The following is a 25853-nucleotide window of genomic DNA, read 5'->3' as shown; positions in this document are numbered from 1 at the left end:
GAATTACTACCGGGGATATCAGAGGAATAGACGGGGAAGAATGGGATATCAATATGGAAGAGCCCCTTACAATCGTCACTGGTAATAGGTCTGGGACGCGTCCTCATGACCAGGACGGCGGGCGGACTCAAGTAAGAATGCAGAAAAATGATGAAATTCCGCGACACGGTCAGGATGAACCTCGTGTACGGGAAAACATTCAGAACCAAAATGGTAATATGCCACCGCCGCAGCCTCAAGGTGAGGGGCGGCGAGATCCTCCGCCACACCCGGGGGGTAATCAAGGGGAATTTCAGCAAGTCGCAGAGCAACCCCAGCAGCCTAATGTTCAAACCATTCCTGGGGTAGGGACGTTTAATGTGAACGACCTCAAGCGGTTACTCAACCATCTTGAGGGAGGAAGAGTAACGGCGACAGCGCAAGCTCCTTCTCCTTTTGCTGCTGTTGTGAGGGAGGCGCAATTGCCCGCGGGATACCGGAACACAACCAACGACTTGCGTTTCCACGGAAACTCTGATCCTGTGGAGTTCTTGGGGCGTTTTAACATTGAAATGGATGTATATCAAGTACCTGATTTGGCTCGATGCCGTCTCTTGGCGGCCACTTTCAGAGAAGGTGCTCAGCAGTGGTTCCAAAAGCTTGGTCCAGGTGTAATTACATCCTGGGAACAAATGAAAACTTTGTTTTTGACACAATTCCAAGCCGCGGTGAAGTACATACCACCTGTTACCACGCTGGCTAATGTGAAACAAAAGGAAGGAGAAAGTTTGACTTCATATTTCAAGAGGTTTAATGCAGAATCTACTTTGGTGAGGGGGGCAACTGACGAAACGTTGAAAATATTGCTTATAGCTGGGTTGCGTGTGGGGACGGATTTCTGGAAACACCTACAAGGGAAAGACCCAGTGTCATTGGCTGATGTGCTCGCACAGGCGGAGTCGTTCAAAGCAATCGAGCAGTCGCTTGCAGAAACAAAAAAGAATGATAATACCTATAACTGCAAGGGGCGATCCAAGAGAAGGGACAGATCTGTAAGTCCGGGTTATCGGCGAAACGCCAGAAGCCCTAACAGGGTAAACGTTGTGAGCTCGCGAAGAGAATGGAGCCCACCATCGAACTACGAGAGAAGAGTCAGCAATTATACCCCGCTGGCGGCGTCCATTGATCATATCTTCGAGGTAAATAAGGACAGGGGAATCTTCAAGAAGCCCGACCGTCTAACTTCATGGCAAAGCAGAGATAAAAAGAAGTACTGTGACTACCATGAGTCTACTGGCCATGACACCCACGAGTGTCATCACCTGCGGGATGAGATTGAGGAGTTGATCAAGGCTGGACACCTAGGAGAATGGATCGACAAGGTGAAGCGACGCAGGGGACTTGATGACAAGGGTAAAGATGAAAGACAACCCCCGCGGGCGGAGGATGTTGAGAAAACAGCGGAGGTCAAGTTTCAGAGGGCCGGCAGTATCAGGGCAATTTTTGGAGGACACCCTTTTGTTGGTGACAGTAATCGAGCACTTGAGAGAAACGCGAGAGAAGCGCGACATCCACCGCTCACTAACATCCACAGCTTGGAGGATAGACCCCCGAAGGTCTTTAAGGGGGAGTCCGCTGATATTACATTCAGGGAAAAAGAATCTAGGTGGGTGCATCATCCTCACAACGATGCGCTGGTGATTACCATGCTTATTGGGGCAATGAACGTACATCGAGTGTTCCTGGATAATGGGAGTTCTACAAACATCTTATACTATAGCACCTACAAAAAGCTGGGTTTCCCAGATAGTGACATGTATTTTGAAGATGCGCACGTCTATGGCTTTACGGGGGAAGCAGTGAGAGTTATGGGCTCAGTCAGGCTTCCCGTCACGCTTGGGGAAGGGGCTTTGTCGGTTACTCAAATGATAGATTTTAAGGTGCTAGATCAGGATTCCGCGCACAACGTACTGGTCGGCAGACCTTGGTTGCGTGCGTTCAGGGTGATAACCTCGATACACCACTTGATGATAAAGTTCCCGACGCCAAACGGAGTTGGCAGCCTGAGAGGGTCACAGTATGAATCACGTGACTGCTATCACAAGGCTGTCAAGGAATTTCGCAGAAGAAGGTATGAAGGGAAAGGTCTCCCATTTGAAGATATAGAAGATATTCATACAAAACCGAGTGGAGAGGTCCATGCCCACTATTTTGTTGAGAACCCCGGAAAGGAAGAAACCAATACCTCTGGGAACTCTTTCGTGACGCAGGGACGTGTTTCGAAAATCCGTAGTGTCGAAGAAGTGGTGGTGAGTCACACAGGGGGAATCACGCAGAAAGAGGTTAACGGGGAAAAGTTGGAAGGGAGAAGTGAGATTTTGCAAGGTCTCGGCGATAACTGCAAGGTTGATGCTCCTCAAAAGAAGGATGCGCCCTTGAATGAAGTTGAGGTTGATGCTCCTCCAAAAGAGGACGCGCCCTCAGATGAAAAAGTGGAAATTGAAGACCCCCGAGACTTTGATTTCGATTTGGATCCCAGGATCCCTATGCTTATCGAAAAAACGGGACCGGCCGAAGACACAATATCTATTCCAGTTGATAAAAATGACCCAAGCAAGGTTTTGAAAGTGGGATCTCAGTTGGATGAGGAGATGAGAGGAGGTCTTGCCCGCTTTCTAATTGCAAACCTCGATGTTTTCGCATGGAGTCATTCAGATATGATAGGGATCGACCCGGAAGTAATGTGTCACCGTTTGAATATCCACCCAAATTGCAAGGGCATACGTCAGAAACGCCGCCCAGTAAGTGGAGAAAGGGCGATAGCATTAAAAGAAGAAGTAGACCGGTTGCTGGAAGTGGGGTTGATCAAAGAATCGTTCTACCCCGAATGGCTTGCAAATCCAGTACTGGTGAAGAAACCGAATGGGAAGTGGAGGACATGTGTGGATTTCACGGATCTCAATAAGGCCTGTCCAAAGGATAGCTTCCCGCTGCCAAGAATTGATCAGTTGGTTGACGCGACGGCAGGGCATGCGTTGTTGAGTTTTATGGATGCATACTCCGGATACAATCAAATTCCGATGTATGGCCCCGATCAAGAACATACATCCTTTATTACAGACAGGGGGTTATACTGTTACATAGGAATGCCGTTTGGCTTGATTAATGCTGGCGCGACCTACCAGCGGTTGGTAAACATGATGTTCAAAGACCAAATCGGGAGAACCATGGAAGTGTATGTGGACGATATGCTGGTGAAATCTGAGGTGACAACTGACCATATCAAGCACCTGATGGAGATGTTTAATATTTTGAGGAGGTTTCGTATGAAATTAAATCCGCAAAAATGTGTGTTCGGCGTGGAATCGGGAAAGTTTCTCGGGTTCATTGTCAACCACAGGGGAATTGAGGCCAACCCCGCGAAGATCAAGGCATTGTTGGATATGAAGTCACCTACCAATGTGAAACAGGTGCAGAGTTTGACTGGGAGAATCGCCGCGTTAAATCGATTTGTTTCCAAGTCGTCTGATAGATGCAAGGAGTTTTTCAAGGCGATTAAATTAGCTGGGAAAGACTTTGTATGGACGTCAGAATGTGAAGAGGCTTTCAAAAGAATCAAGGAGCAACTGGGACATCCTCCCATGTTGTCAAAGCCATTGGATGGGGAAAATCTAATACTGTACCTCGCAGTGTCTGAATATTCGATCAGTGCGGTTCTGGTAAGAGAGGAAGACGGGCAGCAATCACCAGTGTACTACGTGAGCAAGCGGTTGCACGACGCGGAAACTCGCTACACAAATATGGAGAAACTGGTTTACGCCCTGATTCTTGCGTCAAGAAAATTGCGGCCGTATTTTCAAGCCCATAGAGTTGAAGTTCGTACAGCATACCCGCTGCGACAGGTCCTGCACAAACCCGAGTCATCAGGCAGAATGCTGAAATGGGCTGTGGAGTTGGGACAGTTTGATTTGGAATATGTGCCTCGAACAGCGATAAAAGGGCAAGCCTTAGCCGATTTCTTGCTGGAATTTGATTCTGAAATTGATGATAAGGCTTTGGTAATGCCATATCCCCCTCATGCCGAGGAGTCTTTGGAGGAGTTTCCGCATCCTTGGTGGATCTTGCATGTGGATGGGGCGGTTAACAATGGAGGAGCAGGTGCGGGCATAGTACTTGTATCTCCGGAAGGCCACCACCTGATGAGCGCAATTCATTTCAAGTTTTATGCAACTAATAATGATGCGGAGTATGAGGCGCTGATTAATGGCCTGAAAATCGCTCTGGAAATGGGGGTGCGAAACTTAATTGCAAGAAGTGACTCAGAGTTGGTAGTGAATCAGGTGAACGGGGGGTTTCAAGCGCGAGGCCCGCGAACAGAATTATACTTGAGATGTGTACGGCGCCTGATTGGAGTGTTCAAAGAAGTTAGATTGGAATGCGTTCCGCGGGAGAAAAACAGTAACGCGGATGCTTTGGCAAAAATGGGGTCACAACAAGAGGCTGTATTATTAGGATCCATCCCTCTCGAAATCCAGGAGGTTCCTAGTATCCCAGATATAGAAACTATGCAAGTGGATGAAGCTCCCAAAGAAACATGGATGACGCCCATTTTAGCTTACATTCGCAAGGGAACACTCCCCGAAGATAAGTTTATGGCTCGTCGACTTCGTTATCAAGCCGCAAGATATGTGATATACGATGAAGTCCTATACAAGAGAGGGTTCAACCAACCTCTACTCAGGTGTGTTGAAGAAGAAGAAGGAAATTACATCCTAAGAGAGGTGCATGAAGGAATCTGTGGCAATCACTCGGGGGGTAGCTCGTTGGCAATGAAAGTGTTGCGCCAAGGGTATTATTGGCCCACAATGAGAGAAGATGCTACAAATTTCGTCAAGGCATGTGATCGCTGCCAGCGCTTTGCAAACTACTCGTCTATGCCGGCTACACTCTTGACGCCTATGGCAAGCCCATGGCCGTTCGCCATGTGGGGAATCGATCTTATCGGAGAATTGCCGAAAGCTAAAGGAGACGTCAAGTATGCAGTGGTTGCGGTCGATTACTTTACTAAATGGGCGGAAGCTATGCCACTGGCTACTATCACCGCAAAGAAAATCAGAGATTTTGTTTTCAACTCAATTGTATGTAGGTTTGGAATCCCTTACAAGCTGGTCTCCGACAATGGAAAACAGTTTGATAGTAAGGAGTTGCGACAGCTATGTGAGGAGTTGAAAATCAAGAAGGAGTTTGCGGCGGTCTATCATCCTCAAAGCAATGGACAAACAGAGGCTGTTAACAAAATAATAAAACATACCCTCAAAACCAAGCTGGAGGAACGTAAAGGGAATTGGCCTGAAGAACTCCCGAAGGTGATGTGGTCATACAACACTACACCACGATCTACTACGGGAGAAACGCCGTTTATGCTGACTTACGGTTACGAAGCTATGGTCCCCGTGGAAGTTGGATCGGGATCACTTCGCAGAGATTGTTACGGGAAAGAGGACGCTGAGGTTAATCAAAGGCTTCATTTAGATCTCTTAGAGGAGATGAGGGAAAATTCTCAGCTAAGGCTAGCAGCATATCAGCAGCGCGTCGCAAGGTATTATAACAAGAAGGTAAAAGGACAGTTGCTGAGGGTGGGGGATTTGGTACTTAGGAAAGTGATGCCCAATACAAAGAACCCCCAGCATGGAGTGTTTGGAGCTAATTGGGAAGGACCGTACAGAATAAAGTCTATCCTGTGGAAGGGGACTTATCACCTTGAAGATATGGACGGGAAGCTAATTCCGCGAGCGTGGAATGCGGAACATCTCCGAAAGTATTACCAGTAAGGTGTGGCTTAGGCCCCTTGTGTATTTCTTTTATCATTTTGATTTATACCCAGTTTATAGGCTAGAATTAAATAAATTCCTCCTAGCCTAGGGGGGTAGTGCATGTGCTACTTACCTTGGGACTAGTTGAAAGGTCATTTTTTAGAAATAATTTCCCCACAGAGCATAGTAGCCGTGGGACTGGTGCACTTTTGACATCAGAGCGCATTATAAATAAAATTTTGAAACTTTCCCAAAGGATATTTGCTCAATTTGTTTGATCTCATGACGCGTCCTAAGTATAGGGCGCGCCCTAAGCTAGGGTTTTATATGAAGGAAACTCAAGAAAAATACTGTTTTAAAGGACGCGCCCAAGTTATTTTGGTTGATGCTCCTTTAGACTAGATGTTACTATAAAAAAGAAAAAGTGCTTGTCAAAGACGCGTCCTACGTGAAGGATGATGTATTTTGGATCAAATGTGAGTCGCGTCTTGATTGACAGTTCTATTTGGATGTTAACTGAAGTAGTGGCTGCTAAAAGGAACAATAGAACTTGAGTAAAAATGTAACTAGGAAGTGTATTATTTCCAAGGACGCGCCCAAGTAATATTGGTTGATGCTCTTAATTTAAAATTAAAGGAAAGTCCCTACTGAGGACGCATCCTCCATGAGAAAATATTTCCAAGAGAACGTTAAGGCATGTCAAACAGTTAGGACGTGCCCCATCGTGCCTTGTGCCCTGGTTAAACACACAAGTACAGTGTAGTGTCGTGCTCATGTACTTTCCAAGACAAACAAAGACGCGTCCAAATAGAGAGGACGCGCCCACAATGGATATTTGCTTGACAAGAAAATAATAACAAATTAGTCGAGGGCGACGCGCCCTAAACACAAGACACGCCCATGTAAATGATTGAGTAAAAAAAGAGATAGTGCAAGTGAGTGAATGTTCAAAAATAGTCTTTACAACTTGCAAGGCTTTAAGGGGCCTGTGCCCTTAAAAAATAGTTCAGGAAAAATAGAAAACATAGGACGCGTCCTAGGCAGGAGGCGCGTCCTGGGGCTTGTCTTGATCATTTGCGGGGGGAGGATGAGCTTGGAGCGGAGCAGGCTCAGGAGACGCGTCCTCTACTTCTAAGCCCAGAAAAATCCTCTTGTTTTTGATGGATTCTGCGGCCCTGACCCTGAAATCGTTTACCCATATCTGGGTATCTGCATCAAACTTTGAGAATGTATACTCTGGGTCGTTGGCAATGAACCCAGAGCACCATTCTTCAAATCCAGCCTGGAAGCCGTGCTGATAAACCAGTTTTTTCTCCTCTGTCCATCCATGCAGCCTATCATCATTCAGGGTGTCAAGCTCCAGCTGCATGGTGGAGTTCAGGGCGATGACGCTGTCCACTTGCTTTTCCATTGCAGAGACATTGCCTTCCAAAACAGCTTTTTCTGTTTCTAAACGCGTCCTCTCCCCCTCCAGGCGTCTGATTTCAGTATCTTTTTCTTGTGTAAGCAGGGCAATGTGTTTTTCCAGAGATTTGACCTTGTCTTCGGCCTGGCTCTTTGCAGTGTCAGTAACGGCAAGTCGCGCCCTGAGCCTGGCGGCCATATTAGCACTCTGTCTGGCATGCAGGTGAAGCTCAGCTGCCGCCCTCACCATGGCCTCTTCTGTTTGCTGCTCCGATCTAAAAGTCCAACCTCTGACTTCATCCTCTGTGAAATCCCCAACAGAGGACGCGCCCAGGTATCTGAGAACGAAAGACTGGTCATCAGGAACAACCTTTTGACGCTTAGAGGGCGCGTCCTCCATCCTTTCGGGAATGTCTAGCACAGTGGTGTCGATTATCTTAGGAGGAGGAGAAGGAGTTACAACAGGAGGTGGGGTTTTTGCCTTTGAATCGACCTTCGTAGGAGCCTGTTTTCTTGCCCTTAATTTTTTGGAAGCCCCAATTGCAAATCCTTTGGGGAGTGAGGCCATATCTGCGATGTAAACATAAAAGAGGTTTAGTTATGTACAAGAAGACGCGTCCTGTAATTAGGACGCGCCCATACCATAATATAAAGGTCTACGTGCATGACAGATAGAAAAATGCAAAGATGTATAGATGATTGTGAGGATGACGCGTCCTAAAGAAGTGACGTGTCTTGCCTAAGACATTTTCTGTAATAAAGGAACACGCCCGGGGGGTAGGGCGCGCCCAAGGTGATAGTGCATAAATAAAGTAACGTTTATAAATCATGCTAAACTAAAGGGAAATAGTGAGCATAAATATGACGCATCCTAAAGCCATGACGCGTCTTATGTATAATGATTTCTTACCTTGCTCTAAATCCACCTTCTTGTTGACGTCTGGCTGAATAATTTCTGTGGCTTGGAGCCCTTTGGATTTTTCAGAAGCGGTGAGGATGGGTTTCCCATTATGAAAATCTCGAAATTTGCAGAGAGAACCCACCCGTGGGGACAAGGCTCCTATTTTCTTCAAATTCTCCTCGGTAATCATGTCTCTGAGGTTGAAATGTTTTTCAGCATACTGCAAAACCTTCTCTGCTCTCTTCTTCTTCTTTCCCGTAAGCTCTTTCTGGGTCCTTTTGTCTAAAAGAAGGAATGATCGGTTACAACAAGGAAGATAAAGAAAAAGGATTATAAAAGGGAAGGCGCGTCCTGAAAGGAAGGACGCGTCCAGAACATTGAACTCACTTGGTTCCAAATTGAAGCGAACGCGCGTCCTTTTGACGTCATAAATGTAGAAAAATGGTTCCTTCCAGTCTCTCTCGTGGCTAATTTTGCCTTCATTAAATCCTTTGTTGTTCAACCATTTGTTGACAACCAGAAAATGATACCCGGGAATTGATTTCCTGATGCTGTAAAAGAAGCTGAACTCTTTCATTGAGGGCGCGCCCAGCCTCAAGTTATGGTACATAATGTACAGAGCCCAGGCTAGTTTGTATGAATTTGGTGATAGTTGGACTGGAGCCACGTCGTACCATTTCAGAATTCTCTTAATGTATGGATGTAAGGGCGCACCCACGCCTAGGGAAATCAGCTTTGGAGTAAGCACCATTCGGGGGATCCTTTGATTCCCGACGTTAAAAATATGCGGCCTCATGGTTCGAAGAGGGCGCGCCCAGATGCCCTCCATGTCATAGTACTTCATGTGCCATTGAATTTCCCAGTCGGTTGCAGTTGAGTCAAGAGCTACGCATGCCAGCTTACCCTCTCTTTTCCTTCTGGCGTTCTTCTCTGCTTCAGTAAGGGTACCGAGCCTCGCCCAGTCACAATCTATTTCCACATCTGAAGGTTCCCAATGCTCTAGGGGAGGATCAGATTTTTGAGGAGATACGGGATACGTCTCAGGGTCAGGAATCCTTCTTTCGAATTCGCTTACACTGTGTGGGGACAAGTCCTCGGAAGGAGCCGCGCCCTGGGAAGATGACGCGTCCTGTGTGTTTGACGCGTCCATATCAGAAATAGCCATTCCTTGAGGTTTGTGGCTTGTTGTAGGGATAATTTCGTCGTCCGTCCAATCTTCAATGGCAGCCCTTGAATGGAGAATTGAAGTTCTTTGCCTTTTGACTCCCTTCTTTTCCATTCTTGAAATTATGGGAACATGGTCCATGGAGTCAGAGCTAGAATAAGACATTATTGAGTTTTTTGATTTAAGAGAACGGAAGACGCGTCTTTCTGCTCTAAGGAAGGAATTCGTCCTGTGGATGTTGGGAAAGTCGGGTTTAAAAGAGATCAGGTGTGGGGAATAGGTTCCAATACGCTTGTTGAGTGCTTTAAACGGGTGAAATGGTGAAGAAGAAGACGCGTCCTCCAGCTGCAAAAGAATGAATAAAAATTTGAGGACGCGTCCATGTTTAAAAAAAAAAAAAAAAAAAGAAAAGAAAAGGAAGGATGGAAGAAGGATATTGGGAGGGCGCGTCCTGAAAATCTACCGCAGGGGGGTGTGCTATAATGATGCGTCCTAATAAACCTTTGGTCCTATATTACCTTTGTTTGGGACAACTTGAACATGTCTTAAATTAGAAGGTACAGGACGCGCCCTAACAGGAAGACGCGTCCTACATAATTATAATAGCGGAATGTTAATCGACCGTTAACTATTTGGGGGAAATATGATGAAATCCTAGAAACATGTAATTGGGAGATCAGGGAAGCAAAATATGTTATAGTTACAGATATATACACATATACATACAAGGAGAGCAAAGAATGGTGTATGGAACTCGAAGTATATGAACGGGTTTTTTGCTTATTAAACTCAATTTACTTAATTAAATAGGAAAGTAAAAGAAGATTTGTATACCTTGTGAGTTGGCGGTTGGATTCAGCTAAAGAAATAGGGAAATGGCTGGATAGATCACCGGAATTTGGACTTCGAAACTCCTGCTTGAAAAGGTGGCAATGGCGGTTGTATGAGAGAGAAAAAGAGATGGTAGTGGTGGTGTGGTACCACTAGGGTATTTATAGAAGAAGGACGACCCTAAGGATGACAGCTGCACAACACATGCAGAAGGTGAAAGTAAGACGCGTCTTCCTGTCATGACGCGTCCACATGTTTTGAGCCAAATTTCGCTTGAAAAGAAATTCCAATTTTGTTTTTTAACTGCAAATGGAATTTGGGGGGTAGTTGTTATAGCCAAAATTTGGTACTGGATCGTCTCGGGTCAAGTACGGGTCAATTGGAATTGAATTGGGACAAAAGGATGAAGGATTAGGTTTTAGGCCGCAACACATGAGGGGAGGACGCATCCTAGTCTTAAGACGCGTCCATGATTGTGTAGATTGTACCTTGGGTTGTGTTAAGAGATGGGGAGAAAGATATTGAAAGGAGAAGGCGCGCCCATGAGCGTGGGACGCGCCCACTTGTTGTGGAAATGTTTATAAAGACTAATTTTGCGGAAAGGAGGTTTAGAGGCACCTACCTAGTGTAGAGCGTGCCTAGAGGGTGAGGACGCGTCCTGTCTCTATGGAATGTTGTGAGAAGTAGTTGTTGGAAAAAACAATGCAGGTTTCATGAAGGTCAGGACGCGCCCAATGTCTTAGGACGCGTCCTCTGTGTGGTAAATGCATTCTCAAGGATGAGCTCAGGACAAAGCACGCATGGAAAGGAGCAATGAAGAGGTATTTTTACTAACATATTTGTTGCAGGTACTCTTTGAAGAATTCCCTCCTTGAGACGGTCAAGGAGGGGGATGTCCGTGAAAAGCTTGAAGGCCTCCAGGGTGTACCTGATGATTGAAGGCCTCCTCCTGTATTCAACGGGTGTCCTCGTTGGGGATGTGGGGTTTACTTTGGTGTGTGCTTTGGGAGCTCTGTTCTTGTATTCAACGGGTGTCCTCGTTGGAGAACTTTGGAGTCATCCTGCACTTTGCACCCAAGAGCTTGGGATCACCTGTCCTGCTATCTGGTGGGTTATCCTCATTCGGGGGACAGGGACGCGTCTGGCACTTGGGGTGAACCGTGGCTATACCTGCGTTCGTAAATCAAGGGAGATAGCTGTAGCGGAGTGTTATCCTTGCGCAGGGAGATGCACTATCCGTGAAGTCCTACGATTACGGACGAGCCTTGGGCCTTCGCGGTTGGGCCTCATAGTTGGACATTCCTAAAGCTAGTGGAAGATGGATATCGGATGGGCTTCTATTGGGCTTAAGAGTAAGAAGTCTCAACGCGTTAGACTTCTTGTTCTACGAGAACTACGTCAGGCTTGATCCCTATATAAAGGGTACGTAGGCACATTGAGAGGGTAAGAAGTTGAGAGCTGATAAGAGAGCCACCACTTACTCTGATCAATCTCAGCCTAAAACAACCACAATCAACCACATACCGTTTAGGCTTCCGACAAAGAACCACCGTCACAGATCTTAATTCCGGCGAGAAACCTCAATCTTTGTTGTTACCAAATTCCTCCGTCAACAGTATTCATTTCAGATTTTAAAAGATTGATAATAATCCATAGATTTTGGAAGATTTTCGTTGATTTTAATTGTTCGTGGATTTTGACAGAGTTGATGGAAAAATCTTGCAGAATCTTGCTGATTTTGTGAAGTTTTCCATAAATTCTTCAAAATCTCATGTATTTTAAAGAAAATTTCAAAACATTAAAAATGAATTAGCAAATTCATTAAAATACTCAACTTTTTCAAATAAAAAAAAACCACGGATTTTTGAATACCATCAGAATTTGATGGACTTTTAAAAATCCTAATTGAATACCGTCAGATTTCAGTACACTTTTAAAAATCTGAATGGAATACACTCAGATTTTAAAAGACTTTTTTAATTTATATTGAATACCATCAGATTTCAAATAATTTTTTAAAATCCAAATTGAATACGTCTTGATTTCAAGAATCCAAAAAATCCTTTATAATCTTGATTGAATATACCCCTCTAAAATTTTCTATCAAGTTCATCAAAACTCACGATCAATTAAAATTAACACAAAATTTTTAAAATCTATAATTATTGTCAATAGTTTAAAATCTAAGATGAATACACCCATGGATAATGGGCAGGAAACGCTTAGTTCAGCGGCTTAACTTAAATGAAATTAGCATTGTATTAATTATATTTTCAAAACTTTTGATAATTTGAATCAAAACAATTCCTCAAATTTGGCAAACAAAAATGTTAAACCACCCTGCTGAACTACGTTAGTACATGAGAAATTTGAAATTGACTGTTGTTTGAAGAGATTTAATACACTGGTTAAAAAAGAATTACATACCCTGTGGTTGGGGTCATGTTTGGTAATGGAATGGCCATATCTTTCTCTTGAGTTGTTTGGTTCCTTAAATGAATGGAATGAACATGAACTTTTTCAATAATCTTGGCACGATCATTTTATTTATAGAACTAGTGAATACCCCGTGATTGTTTGGTAAAACCCTAGCTACTGCACAGCCGAGTGCTAGACAGTGGTATAAACCTCCGGAGGGATGGGTGAAAATAAATGTAGATGCATCATGTAGACTTGGGAATGAATACGTGGGAGTAGGCTGCATGGTGCTAGATGACGGGTAAGTTTATTCGAGCAAGAGCTATTGTGAATTGCATGAGAGGCTGAAGCGTTGAGTGGAGTACGAACAAGTGTATTTTTTAATCAGATGCCAAGCTATTAGTGGATGCCATTCACAATAGTCGAGAAAAATCGGTTTTTGACACTTGTGCAAGATTGTAAAGAGTTCCTTAAACAATATGAGAAAGTGTTAACTATCTTTGTTCGCAGGCTGCTTATCCACAGGAGTGGCTTCATGTACCTCCTGATTTTATTCTTTGTAACCTTACTCCTAGACGTGTTAATTAATGCAAATACGAATTTATCAAAAAAAAACTGTATATAATACATTCAAGAAGAACCATAAGGTTAAATTAGTTGGGAAAGATCCCAATTCAAGATAAATTCATGAAAGAATCCGGGGTGATTAAGGAAAAAAATATCTTCATACACAACAAAAATAAAAAATAAAAACTGGTATTGAACACTTTTTCATCAGATGTTATTAAAAGGGAACGAGAGAGATTAACAACACAATTTGATCTCAAATGTCGTTGCTTAAAATACCATTAACAAATAGGATTTATTCCTAGGCATGTACTGAAAAAACAGCATCACAAGATATTCATCTTTGGTTATTCTCTTTGCGACTTGAAGTTTCTGCAATACTTCAAGATTTGGAATCTTCGAAATTTCTGGTTTAACTGCTTCTTTTTCAACATCATTTCTTCTTCTGCTGCAATAAGTAAATTTAGTGGAAGCCTCAAACTGATTAGCAATCCAGTCCGACGCAGCATAGACAGCCTCCAACAAAGAATCCAAATTTCCTTCTTTTTTTCTAGTTGACTATCTGAATGTGTGCTTGGTTAGTCGGTTGCATTTCCTCCTGTAGAGATAATTCATCAGCAGCTTCCGTGTTTATTTCTTCTACAACATCTTCAAGATTTTCAGCCAAATTTCTGGCTGCTCTATCTTTTCCGAAGATAATAGGAAGCTCTTTGAAGAATGTTATAGCAGTGTTCTACCATTTAGCTGCTCCTGGATGAAACTGCATAGGCAAAAGAGTATTCAACAACTTTTTGTGGATAGTTTCAGAACCAAGACAACTCAGTGATGAAGCAAGGGAGTAAACATATGCATGATGCATTACAATTTTAAAATTAGGCTCTTTTTGAATAAAGATCTAAACTTTTTCATCAGGTGCATACCCATCAAATTCTCAACACTAAACTTGACAATAATTTGATCATCTGACCCAAACATCAGGCTTCACATAATCTTTTAAACTTCGACTTTGTTATAAATTATATATTAATTTGGTGTACTCTAATTAGTTTGAGTTTTGCACCTTGCACAAACCATCTATAAATTACACATCATTACAAACTATTTGCATTTTTAGTAAGAGTCTGTTTCCAACGTATAACTATAAACAATCTTGCTTACACAGCTACTGCTTGATCTTAACGATTACTCGCGGTAACAGGGAGTACATATATAGTCCAATCATACACAACAATTAAGTCTTTTTTCAATGTCTTCATTCCAGACTCTATATGAGGCTTTCCCTGTATACCTGCTGTGGGAAGCTTGGTTTGCAGTGAATTCTCAAGAAAGGTCAGAGATCCAGGTTTGAACCCATTGTCTGCCTTAAAATTTCCGGCATTCAGAAGTTCCATCAAAGCTTCAACTAGTTTTTCATCTTCATACTCTGTCCATTTCCTTTTATTACTTCCCGCCCCTCTTTCTAGCATTGAATTTGTTGATTCCTTAACACCAGCCATTTCCCGGGAAAATGAATAGTGCATTGTGTGAGCAATGTGTGAGAAAGAGTATTGAGATGTCTATTCACTATTAAGTTAAGTTAAAGCACGACATATAAATCACAGATATCAAGATGAAAAACTAAACATAATTCATAATTTTCAAGAGTAACCTACTAGTCATGATGACTTGATTTTGAGTTATTCTCTTCTTAAACAGCTAGTAGCTCATCAGACTTTATAATTGAATCAAAAAATTCACATATAAACTGAATATTGCTAATATCGATATAGATGAAACAAATAAATAAGAATCACGTAATTCTGTACCCTACAGCGTAAGTATACAGACCAGGGCAGAAAAAGTTCAGCAGGATGAAGACACTGGACTTATCTGTGACAGTAAGAATCTAAATAAGTTTGGTTCAAAAAAAAGAAATCTAAGTAAGTTGAATGCATACTAACTTCTAATTAACACACAGTTCTTAAGGTCGAAATTTAAAATTCTGCAAATTTAACAATTAAATAAGGAGGTAACCTAAAGTAATGCTAGTGCTTTCAGTACTAGGACTTGATTACTTTGCATTAGGTACATTTTTTAAGAAGCATCCAAGAACTCGACATGCTCTGTGACACTACCTCAGCTGCATCTAGGTCAGTCACCTGCCAATGATTTCAATTGAGTATTTCCTTGATAAGGATTCTTCTTCATTATCTGCCTAAATTAAGAATTCACCCACTTTTCCCTTGTTAAGTTACTGAACTATTAATATATATAACTATGGTGTATTACTGCTCATAATAGTGACCTTAACTTATACCTCAACCCGAATTTTCAGTCCACCTTATGGTGTCAGAGATGTAGCCAGTTCTACAGACAGACTAATAATATGCTTTTGCGGAAAATCTCACCCAATTAATTCAGAACTGGGAAATGAGCTCTAGAATCTCACTCAATTAATGTATCTGTAGCTTTTAAGCTTAGGTATCTTTTAGTTTGGTTACAGGCTACTACTATTATAGTGATTAGCAGTTGTCGTTATAGATTCAAACCAATCAAGGTATCAATTTAATTAATCCGGTGACAGGAATTCCTCTGTACTGAGCATATAAACGCTGAGGATCAGGAACTTCACAATTAGGCCTGTCAATTGATCGGATATCCGATTTAATCCAGACTGATTTAAATGGATACGGATTGACCTTAAAAATATCCGACCCAGAACACGATCCATAACGATCTGATAGGGACGATCAGAACAATAAATGAATTAGATATGGATTTAGGTCGATCCTATCCATTAATCTATCATATATATATATATATAGACAAAAGTTCAGTGGAGTCCGTTTTTTATTTGGAGACATGGAGTCCCGTTTATAGGCCGTTAGATGGGATGAAAAGAAGGTCTCAGATTACATTACATGTGTATAAAATAAAACCTAAAATTAACGGCCCCTACTTTACATATATGTAGTTCTTTCTTCCTTATTCCACATAAATTTTTTTATCTATAAAAACTTTTAATTTATGCATAAAAACTTTTTTTTGTCATTTACTCTATATTAAATATATTACATTATAAAATTTATTAGGCTAAGTTATATATTAGAATTCTATTTTTGAATATAATTTTCACATATTACTTGTTTATTTTAAATTATACTTTTTAATTTAGATTTTAAAGTACTACAATTTATTTGTAAAAGATCTACAATACGTTATGCACTCTATTTTTTAAATATATTTTTTCACATAATATTTTATTCTACAAGTTGCATTATATTTTTTTATTTAGGTTTAAAAGTACTACATTTTATAATTTTAAGTATCACACTCTATTTATAAAGTTCTACGATATGTTTTGCACTCTATTTTTTTAATATGTTTTTTTTACATAATATTTTATTCAGCAAGTTGCATTATATTTTTTATTTAGGTTTAAAAGTACTACACTTTATAATTTGAAGTACTACACTCTATTTATAAAATTCTATAATATGTTCTGCCTTTCATTTTTTTTAATATATTATTTCACATAATAATTTATTCTGCAAGTTGCATTATATTTTTTATTTAGGTTTAAAAGTATTACATTTTATAAATTTAAGTACTACATTCTATTTATAAAGTTCTACAATATGTTTTGCACTTATTTTAATATATTTTCTCACATAATATTTTATTCTGCATGTTGCATTATATTTTTTATTTAGATTTAAAAGTACTAAATTTTATAATTTGAAGTACTACACTCTATTTATAAAGTTGTACGATATGTTTTGCACTCTATTTTTTTAAATAAAATTTTAATGTAAGATTGTAATCTTGTTACATTATTTTTTTTATTTAGGTTTAAATGTACTACACTTTATAATTTAAACTACTACACTCTATTTATAAAATTCAGCACTCAATTTTTTTAATATATTTTTCACATAATATTTATATACATGTTACATTATATTTTTGACTTAGGTTTATAAGTATTAATTTGTCTCTCACTTTGCATTCATTTCTAACCGCACAATCTTACAAAATCTAACGGCAGTTATATAGGTCTCCCGGGTCTCCAAATAATATTGGTCTCCACTGAATCCAGCTCGCCCAGCTCTCTCTATATATAGGGGGTTGTTCAAATAAAAACGGCCTTAAAATAAAAGCTGGAAACTAAGGTTCAGCCCACCTCACTTTACTTTAGTACCATCCACCCTGACCCACCTTACTTTTAATTCCCTATACCTTATCCCCCGACTCTTCCCCCAAAATCCCTCAATTCAAACGTACCTCATTATTCCACCATACCATCATCGTCACCTCTGCCACCACCATCACCCCCTCGTTACTACCATCATCCATGTTCGTTACTTTTCATTTACGACACATATTCCTCCATTCATATTTTCTGAACTTTTATTTTTGAGCTTTTTCTTTTTCCACCTCTCTACATATGTTAATTATTGTATTAATAGTTAAAGTTAATGATTTCTATTTGATATTATGGCTGTTACAGTCATGGTGATGACGGTGAGATAGGTGGTGGTGTTATATTGATTATGTTTAACGATCTGTATAAATACCATATGTGCTATATTCCGACGATAAAATTATACTTACAAGAATCACTAAAATTTAGCTAATTTAACTAATAATATAAAGGGAACAGATAGAGATATTGAACTTTGTTGGGCTTGGTCCACTTATGTGGGCTATGATTTTATTAAACCCAAATAAATAAATAAATAATACTAGAAAATGTCCGAGAGCAGAAAAAGAAATTAAAAAGGAGACAAAGCGTTGCTGTGAGTATGGTATTTATACTGATATACTCTTCAATCACTAAATCGTATGACGACAATCACTAAATTGTACATAGTAATCACCAAATTACACAGAGTAATCACTATATTGTACATAGAAATCACTGTTTACATGGTCTGGTTTCTAAGAAATTAAAAAGGGGGAGACAAAACGTTGTTGTGGGTATGATATTTATACTGATATACTCTTCAATCACTAAATCGTATGATGACAATCACTAAACTGTACATAGTAATCACCAAATTACACATAGTAATCACTATATTGTACATAGAAATTTACATGGTCTGGTTTCTAGGGTTCCTAGACTAAATTAGGGTTTAGGCTCTAGGGCCCTAAACCCTACACCCTAAACCCTAAATAGATATAATGTTTATCAACTAATTTCTTATTATTAGAAAGAGCTAAATATTTTTAAAATCTATTTAAGAAATTGGTGAACCCTAAAAAATTAACAACTATTAAATTAAGTTCCAATTTAAATTTTAGATAGTAATTTCTATATCTTGAATTATTAAATTTTGTAAACAGACAAAACACACTATTCAAAATAATGTTGATGAGAAAATGGAATTTGAAGAAACTAAAATACAAGAAAGTCAAGATCAATTTCAAGAGCAAGAACCAAACAAGAAACCCAAACAAGAAACCAAAAATGAACAAGTGGAAGAAGAGGACAGTGAAAAAGATAAAAAATTACTATATTACACATGTTATTCACTAAACCAGTATTTTGTGTGTAAAAGATAAAAACGTATACTAGGAGATTAATGGTGTATGACGGGGGAGAGAGATGGGATACCAGGAGAAAGGTGGAGAAAGGTGTGGTACAGGAGAAAAGCGATAAATCACTAATTATACTTACGAGAATCACTAAAATAAAGAAAGTTCTGAAATTATAGTAATTCCGGTTTAGTGATTACGTTAAGTATAAATAGTGATTTATCGTCGGAATATAACAAGTACGGTATGCAAATTAATCATTTGGAGATGGAGAAAAATATAGCGAAGTCGGATTTCAAAAAACGTTTGTCGATTAATGAAAATATTAAATTAAAAACAAATATAAAAGTACTTACGTAGTATAGATGTACAGAGGGACAGTTGGAATTGGAGGGAGGAGAGAGAAAATATTAGATAAAACTTGTGTGGTGGAGATTCAATTGAAGCTATAAAATTAGTGGTTGTCATTGGTTTCCAGTTTTTAGAATAAGGTTGGTTTCTATTTGACCATCTCCCTATATATATATAGGGTCCTGATCAAATTGAAACAACACTAGAATAGAAAAATAGAAACAAGCTTAGCCCTACAAAATTTAACCAAACACCTGTCTTTTGGTAGCGGCCCAGCATCCTCCCCTTTTTATCAACAGTCGGAACATATATATACAGTATATACACACAAAACGAATTACCCACTCCTCCATTCATCAATCGCAGATTCATTATTTTATACACCAAATCACTAAAATTTGACCCCAAATCGATATATACACACAATTCTTACGAACTCTGCCGAGATTAAACTAAAATCATCATTTATATTAGACAAATTACTGAAATACTAGGTTAATGTTGAAATCAATATTTTATATTACACAAATCACTAACATGTGCTATAAAAATCACCAACTTATTTCGTAAAAATCACTAAAAATTGATACATAATTATAAATTATATACGGCCATTATAACAACACCTCCGGTCTCACCATCACCACCACCTTCAATCGAAATTCACAATTATTACTAAGTGCATATAGAAGTGTATAGAGAAGGGGGAAAGAGTGGGGAAGAGGCCGTAAGTAAAAAAGATCAAGAGGATGAAGGGTATAAAAAATCGGGGAAGATGAAGGGGGGAAGATGGAAAGAAGGGTTGAGAAAGGGCAGCTACAGAGAAAGAGGGCGATGACCGCGGCGGTAGAGGTGAGATCAGATTAGGGATGAGATTTGAGATACTGAGTGCAGTGAAGTGGGGATTATGATATTGGGAGTGTCGGGGTGCAGTGAAGGGGAAGTGGGTTGGGTCTTGTGAAATAAGGTGTTTCTAGTTTCTATTTTAATTTTTATTTCTATTTGACCATTTGCCTATATATATATATATATATATATGTATGGTTCAAGGGAGAACCCTCTTAAAGAGCGAACCAGAGAGAGCCAGAGAACCAATTTGATAGTTATATAACTGCGTTGAAATAGTTATCAACAATTTGATAACGCATGGTATACTGAAAATAAACTGATTATAATATATTTTGGAGTTAACAAAGATTTAGATTTTATAAAATAGGGTACTTTATAACATGTAATTAACCAAATTATAACTGATCAATATACTCATTATCGACTCTTAATAATAATTGGCTAAAATATATTAATTTTTTTTAAATAGAATATTAGGTATTATTTAATAAATAGTACACTAAAAACTAACAATTGATTTTAGTGTATTATGTATTTATATGTATATATGCATAAATAAAAAAGAGGTAAGAAAAATTGTAAGGACGACATTTACTAAAAATTAACAAATATTGTAATATGTTAAAGAGTATGATATTACATACATGACCAATTTCATATCTTACAAATATAATAATATGTATTACGGTGAGTTCACATATGCCCATGTTATCCACGAACAATTATACGAACACAGAATTTAATTTGATAAATTCATTTTGAGCCATTCAAAACAAAAATAACATTTTAGCATTAAAAATAATCATGTATATTTTGTAGTATAGATATTTATCCAAATTATACGACCTAATTAAACTAGAAAAATTAGGTTAATGAAAACACTATCAAATATTATAAAATTACTATACAAATGTAGGATAAAATTTAAAATTATTCTTGACAGTCTAATTACAAATAATTTCGGTATTTGCGCAGTCTGTACGAGAAATTATTTCTACTTATGTATAGGCCCGTGTCTCGCACAGACTTTTATGCTAGTTAATTAATTATGAGCGGAAACCACTTTGTTAATGTTAAATCCTTCTGCCGGTAGTAACACAAGTTTTGTGTGAATTAATTCATGTATACTTGCTAAAATAATTAAAGCATTACAAATTATGCAAACACTTTAATGCAGTAATAAGTATACTGAGATGGAGACATATAACAAGTGCAATACCTTAGATTAGCGATTTTAAGGCTTCCATATTATAATGTCAGCACTAAATGCCAAATCTCCAGCTAAGATGTTGATACGTTGCAACATCATTACTTGCATGCCCTCCGGGTGTCCTAGAAACACAGACTTCAATTTCAGTGGTACACGCCTCTTACTTCAATTTCAGTGGTACACGCCTCTTTTATAATCCATCCTCATCTTTACCTTGTACCTTTCCTACTTAAAGCTTATTATGCATCCGCCCAAGCACAATACCCATCCGAAGCACTTAGTAGTTATCCTTTGCTCTCATCTCTAAAGAACCACATCTTCCTCATTTTTCTCCATATCCTTTCTCCTTTCTCCTTTCTCCTTTCTCCTTTCTCCTTTCTCCTTTCTCCTTTCTCCTTTAAGCCTCACTTTCAACAACACATCCCAGAAACTATGAGGAATACAGTTTTCCATGAGCCTGAGCTAACAGGGAGCCTAAGTGCTGCTTGGGAGCAATTACACGTGAACTTTATTGTGCCATTTCTTTATCTTTCCTTTTACACATGTGTGGCTATGTCCCTTATGCTTTTTATCGAACGTCTTTACATGACAGCTGTGATACTGTATGTTAAAATGCTGGGGAAGAAAAGATCTGCACAGTACGAGGTGGATGTTGTGCTAGAAGATATGGAGCGAAATGGAACGCATCCGAGAGTCCTGGTCCAGATACCAATGTACAATGAACGTGAGGTAAAAATATAAGTCTTCTTGTATGCTTCATTTAACAATATATATGTATGAAAATCAATTCTAAAATAATAAAGCAAACATAGAAAAATTCTATGACCCATTCATTTCAAACAATTTATCACTGAAAAATACACAATCCATATAATTTGCTTATTTCCAGCAACGAGGTTTTTTAAGTACAGAAAATCAGCACCTGGATTAATCATTAATATTTAAACTATCAGCAGATTCTTCAAGGAAGGAAATTAAAAGAATTTACTTCATGTACATATAAGCACTTCATTGATTCAAGTATATCTAGCACAAAGAATTTCAACTTCATACACATCCCAGCACATACACGTATATCAACTTTAATAAAATAGACCTAACTGAGATTATACCAAGTCACTGTTTCCTAGGCTTAACAACTTCAATTTTTTACATCAGAATAGGTGATGTTACAGAACACAGAAACAATACAGATTAATTTATCACTTCATTTGAGCTCTAACAAAATCTGCCACATATTCAAATTCTTTTTCTTAGGTCTACAAGCTCTCAATTGGAGCTGTCTGCGGACTTTCATGGCCACAGGAAAAAATAGTTGTGCAAGTTCTTGATGATTCCACTGATAAAACAATTAAGGTACTGGATACAGCTCAATTAATATTTGTCTAAATGGGTTAGAGGCGAGCTGCATAATATAATTTTTATATGCAGAAAAATGTAATGGCAGAGTGCAAAAAGTATCAAGATCAAGGGTTGAATATCAAGTATGAGAATAGGGCCAATAGAAATGGCTATAAAGCAGGAGCTCTGCGAGAAGGATTACAAAAGCAGTACGTGAATGAATGTGAATATGTGGTAATATTCGATGCAGATTTTCAGCCTGAATTCGATTTTCTCAAGAAAACTATTACTTATCTTGTTGCGAACGAAAATCTGGGTATGGTTCAGGCAAGATGGAAGTTTGGTAAGACCTATGACACTATTTTCCTTGTATATCTCCTAATTTACCTCGTAGATATGAGAAATTAGTTATATGGCTAACTGATCCTTTAAGCACATTGCATTTTTTTTAATATGTCTGGAATTTTCAAGGCTTCAATATCATTTTGTTTCTCCTTTTTTCACCATAACAATAAATTATTTCATCTAGTTAATGCGGATGAATGTCTAATGACCCGGCTCCAAGAGATGTCACTCAACTATCACTTCTCTGTTGAACAAGAAGTGGGCTCCACGACATGTCAATTTTTCGGATTTAATGGTGAATCAAAACCCCCACCTATAAGACTTTATATAAACCTGTTGGCAAGTAAAAACAATTCCAAATTATTTTTTTAATAAAGCTCTTGATTGTTGTGTTGGCAGGTACTGCCGGGGTGTGGAGAATTCGAGCAATTAGGGATGCAGGTGGATGGAAAGAGAGAACCACAGTCGAGGACATGGATCTAGCAGTCAGAGCCAGTCTACAGGGTTGGAAATTTGTCTTTGTAGGAGATGTGTCGGTAATTTCTAATTCAACATCAATTCTTATTCTTCCATCAGATGATGTGGCAAGGTCAAAACTCATAATCTCAATATTCTTTTATAGGTAAAGAATGAACTTCCGAGCACCTTTAAGGCTTACCGATTTCAACAGCACCGTTGGTCATGTGGTCCAGCTAATCTTTTTAAGAAAATGACAAGGGAAATCATGCTTTGCCCGGTAAAAAAAGATTCGGTCCTATTACACCAAAATTAGTAACTCCAAAAGCAAAAGCCTATATTTTACATGCAACTATAATATAACATCGAGGAATATTACAGTTACCTTTTTTATTATGCAGCGGGTTTCTATCTGGAAGAAGATTCATCTTGTGTATGGATTCTTCTTCGTTAGGAAGATAATCGCACACTGGGTTACCTTTATCTTCTACTGCGTCGTAATTCCAGCATGCGTGTTAGTCCCAGAAGTCACTTTTCCCAAGGCATTGGCAATATATATCCCAGCGACCATCACCCTGCTGAACACTGGAGGCACTCCAAGGTAATACAAATTCAAAAAATGTTAACCTGTTTTTTTTTAAAAATTGTCATCCTAGTATCTAGAATTTATACTAATATAAAAATACAAATGTTATACTGACAAGCAGATCCCTGCACTTGCTCGTTTTCTGGATTCTGTTCGAAAATGTGATGTCCCTTCATCGTACCAAGGCTGCCATCATTGGACTCCTCGAAGCCAGCCGGGTTAATGAATGGATTGTAACCGAGAAACTAGGGAACACAAATAACCAAATCAATAAATCCAAAGTGTGGTTTTTCAGGTCTAGATTCCGATGCGGAGAAAGGTATTATTTAGTTACTGCTACTTCACTATTTTTTACCTGAAAGCAGTGCAAGCCAACTGCTAATCATGGGCAATAATATTCATTCCATTCTTGTCTGTAACTCATAAAATGGTTTTGAGCAGGATCCATAAGCTGGAGCTTGTAATGGGGATCTTCATGTTCTACTGTGCCCTTTACAACATGTCGTATTGCAACGATCACATGTTCATATATCTGTTCTTGCAATCAGGGGCATTTTTTACTATCGCGTTTGGCTTTGTTGGCACATTTGTCTAGAGCACGAAGTAAATGTCTAGAAATAAAACCAAAAGGAAGCAAAATGGAACGGTTAAATTCTGTATATGATAATCTTTACTAATAAATACATTTGTATTCTGTTTGAGGGTGTGTGTGGAAGCTATGCAAGTTATCTCAAATTTGCATTAATAAACGGCAAAGAGATTCGCATTTTATCAATAATTATCATGTTGAAAGATTCTAATGAGATACTTCTCTGATAAGAAAATCCCATGACAACACACAATTGCCAAATGAAAATACCTTAGAATTAATTATCGATCAATCACTAAATGTATAAAAAATAATATAATAAAACCTAAAAAAGGTAATACACAAAAACGCAAACACATTACTGTCCATACATCTACTCGGCGTATATAAAATTATAACTTTTGAAAAAAAACAAAATATATAAACTGGGTTGATAACGGATTGGGTCGAGATCAAACCGAATCACAAACCTTTTGAAAGATCCTTAAACTGCACTGATAAACCATACTTAGAAAAAGGTAAAAATCGGATAGAAGTTTTGTGCTTATATGCTGCTGAAACATGTATTGTTCAACCTAATAAACAACTATGTGATTATGTCAGAGGAGAGTTTCGAAAGAACTGTAATAAAAAAATTCATACATACTAATTTTAAAACTGATAGAAGTTAACAGCTTGATTTCAAAATATAGCTGCTCATAAAACACGAGCAATGTGTACTCAACATGATTATCAATAATACTAAAACGGATTTTCTATTATGTGCTCTGGGCACATGATAAACGTGAAAACTTACAGTTAAAGCCAATTTGATTGGTTCATTTTTTAAAATAGTGGTGGACCCCTGCATTCATACCCACTCCACCAATCAAATTGACCTAAAATTATAAATTTTCGAGCTTATCATGTGGCACACAGTAGAAAAACCGATACTAAAATTAACATTTAATAATAAATTTGCTTATGCTAACTTAGATATTTGAGGCCTTTAACGACTCGAATTAAAGTCTTATATGAAAATATACACTACAAAATTGCCTAAATTAGCTTAAATTTCACAGCAATAGAGGAATATTAACCTGACAAAATGAATATATTAGCATGGGAAGTAAACTGATGAAATAAATTTTAAGAAAGTAAAATTACAAAGTGATATAGCAGGTTCACCTTCAGATGTTTGGCATGAAATTCTCCGGCGACGGCGCCGCCGCCTTGGGAATGGAGTCGTTGCTCGTGGCGACGCCGTGCGCAGTTTATGAATTTGATCGGTGTGCGGTTATATACTAGCGATTCAACTTAGCAGGTCGGGTGCGTTTTTAAAGTATTGGGCTGGGCTACAATTAAATTTTAATAAATTAGAAAAAAAATAGGAACGAATTTTAATTTGTTACTACCGTGCATCGTGTGCAGTGTTCTAAAAATCCCCGATTTTAAAAAAAATCCCCGATTAATCCTTAAAAAATATTTGGCCGATCTATTTTTTAAAATCCGATTAATATTTATAAATTATTTTTGATTTATATATTTC

At 38.7% G+C, this 25853-nt stretch overlaps 2 protein-coding genes and 1 long non-coding RNA gene across 9 annotated transcripts; 2 read left to right on the top strand and 1 right to left on the bottom strand.

The window, feature by feature from the left end:
• The first annotated feature begins 137 nt into the window (after positions 1-137).
• LOC141691735 (uncharacterized) lies at positions 138-5810 on the top strand. The gene is made up of 8 exons (XM_074496494.1): positions 138-404; positions 456-1031; positions 1209-2429; positions 3165-3565; positions 3689-4037; positions 4515-4720; positions 5126-5267; positions 5727-5810. Exons 1-8 carry the CDS (start codon positions 138-140, stop codon positions 5808-5810), a joined length of 3246 nt encoding a protein of 1081 aa, XP_074352595.1.
• Positions 5811-13251: 7441 nt separating this feature from the next.
• LOC141689736 (uncharacterized) lies at positions 13252-25650 on the bottom strand. Of its 6 annotated transcripts, XR_012562496.1 has the most exons (7): positions 25493-25650; positions 24092-24347; positions 23852-23981; positions 23536-23735; positions 23353-23448; positions 14367-14559; positions 13252-13838 (listed from the first exon to the last, which is right to left on the bottom strand). It is a non-coding gene; the product is annotated as an uncharacterized LOC141689736 (long non-coding RNA). The 6 variants fall into 6 exon arrangements; XR_012562498.1 differs by lacking the exon at positions 14367-14559; XR_012562495.1 differs by lacking the exon at positions 13252-13838 and having other exon boundaries at positions 14140-14559.
• LOC141689734 (glucomannan 4-beta-mannosyltransferase 1-like) lies at positions 21441-24437 on the top strand. 2 transcript variants are annotated; one of them, XM_074494090.1, is made up of 9 exons: positions 21441-21737; positions 22266-22364; positions 22440-22692; positions 22879-22989; positions 23094-23230; positions 23317-23430; positions 23552-23751; positions 23858-24055; positions 24178-24437. In XM_074494090.1, the coding sequence occupies exons 1-9, from the start codon at positions 21441-21443 to the stop codon at positions 24329-24331; spliced, it is 1563 nt and encodes a 520-aa protein (XP_074350191.1). In that variant the 3' UTR covers positions 24332-24437. The 2 variants fall into 2 exon arrangements, with proteins under 2 accessions (XP_074350191.1, XP_074350192.1); XM_074494091.1 differs by lacking the exon at positions 22879-22989 and having other exon boundaries at positions 21606-21737.
• Positions 25651-25853: the final 203 nt, after the last annotated feature.

This window comes from Apium graveolens, chromosome 10, assembly GCF_009905375.1.
Source record: "Apium graveolens cultivar Ventura chromosome 10, ASM990537v1, whole genome shotgun sequence".
In the NCBI taxonomy this organism is placed as follows: domain Eukaryota; kingdom Viridiplantae; phylum Streptophyta; class Magnoliopsida; order Apiales; family Apiaceae; genus Apium; species Apium graveolens.
This window is presented reverse-complemented; position numbering and strand designations above follow the sequence as displayed.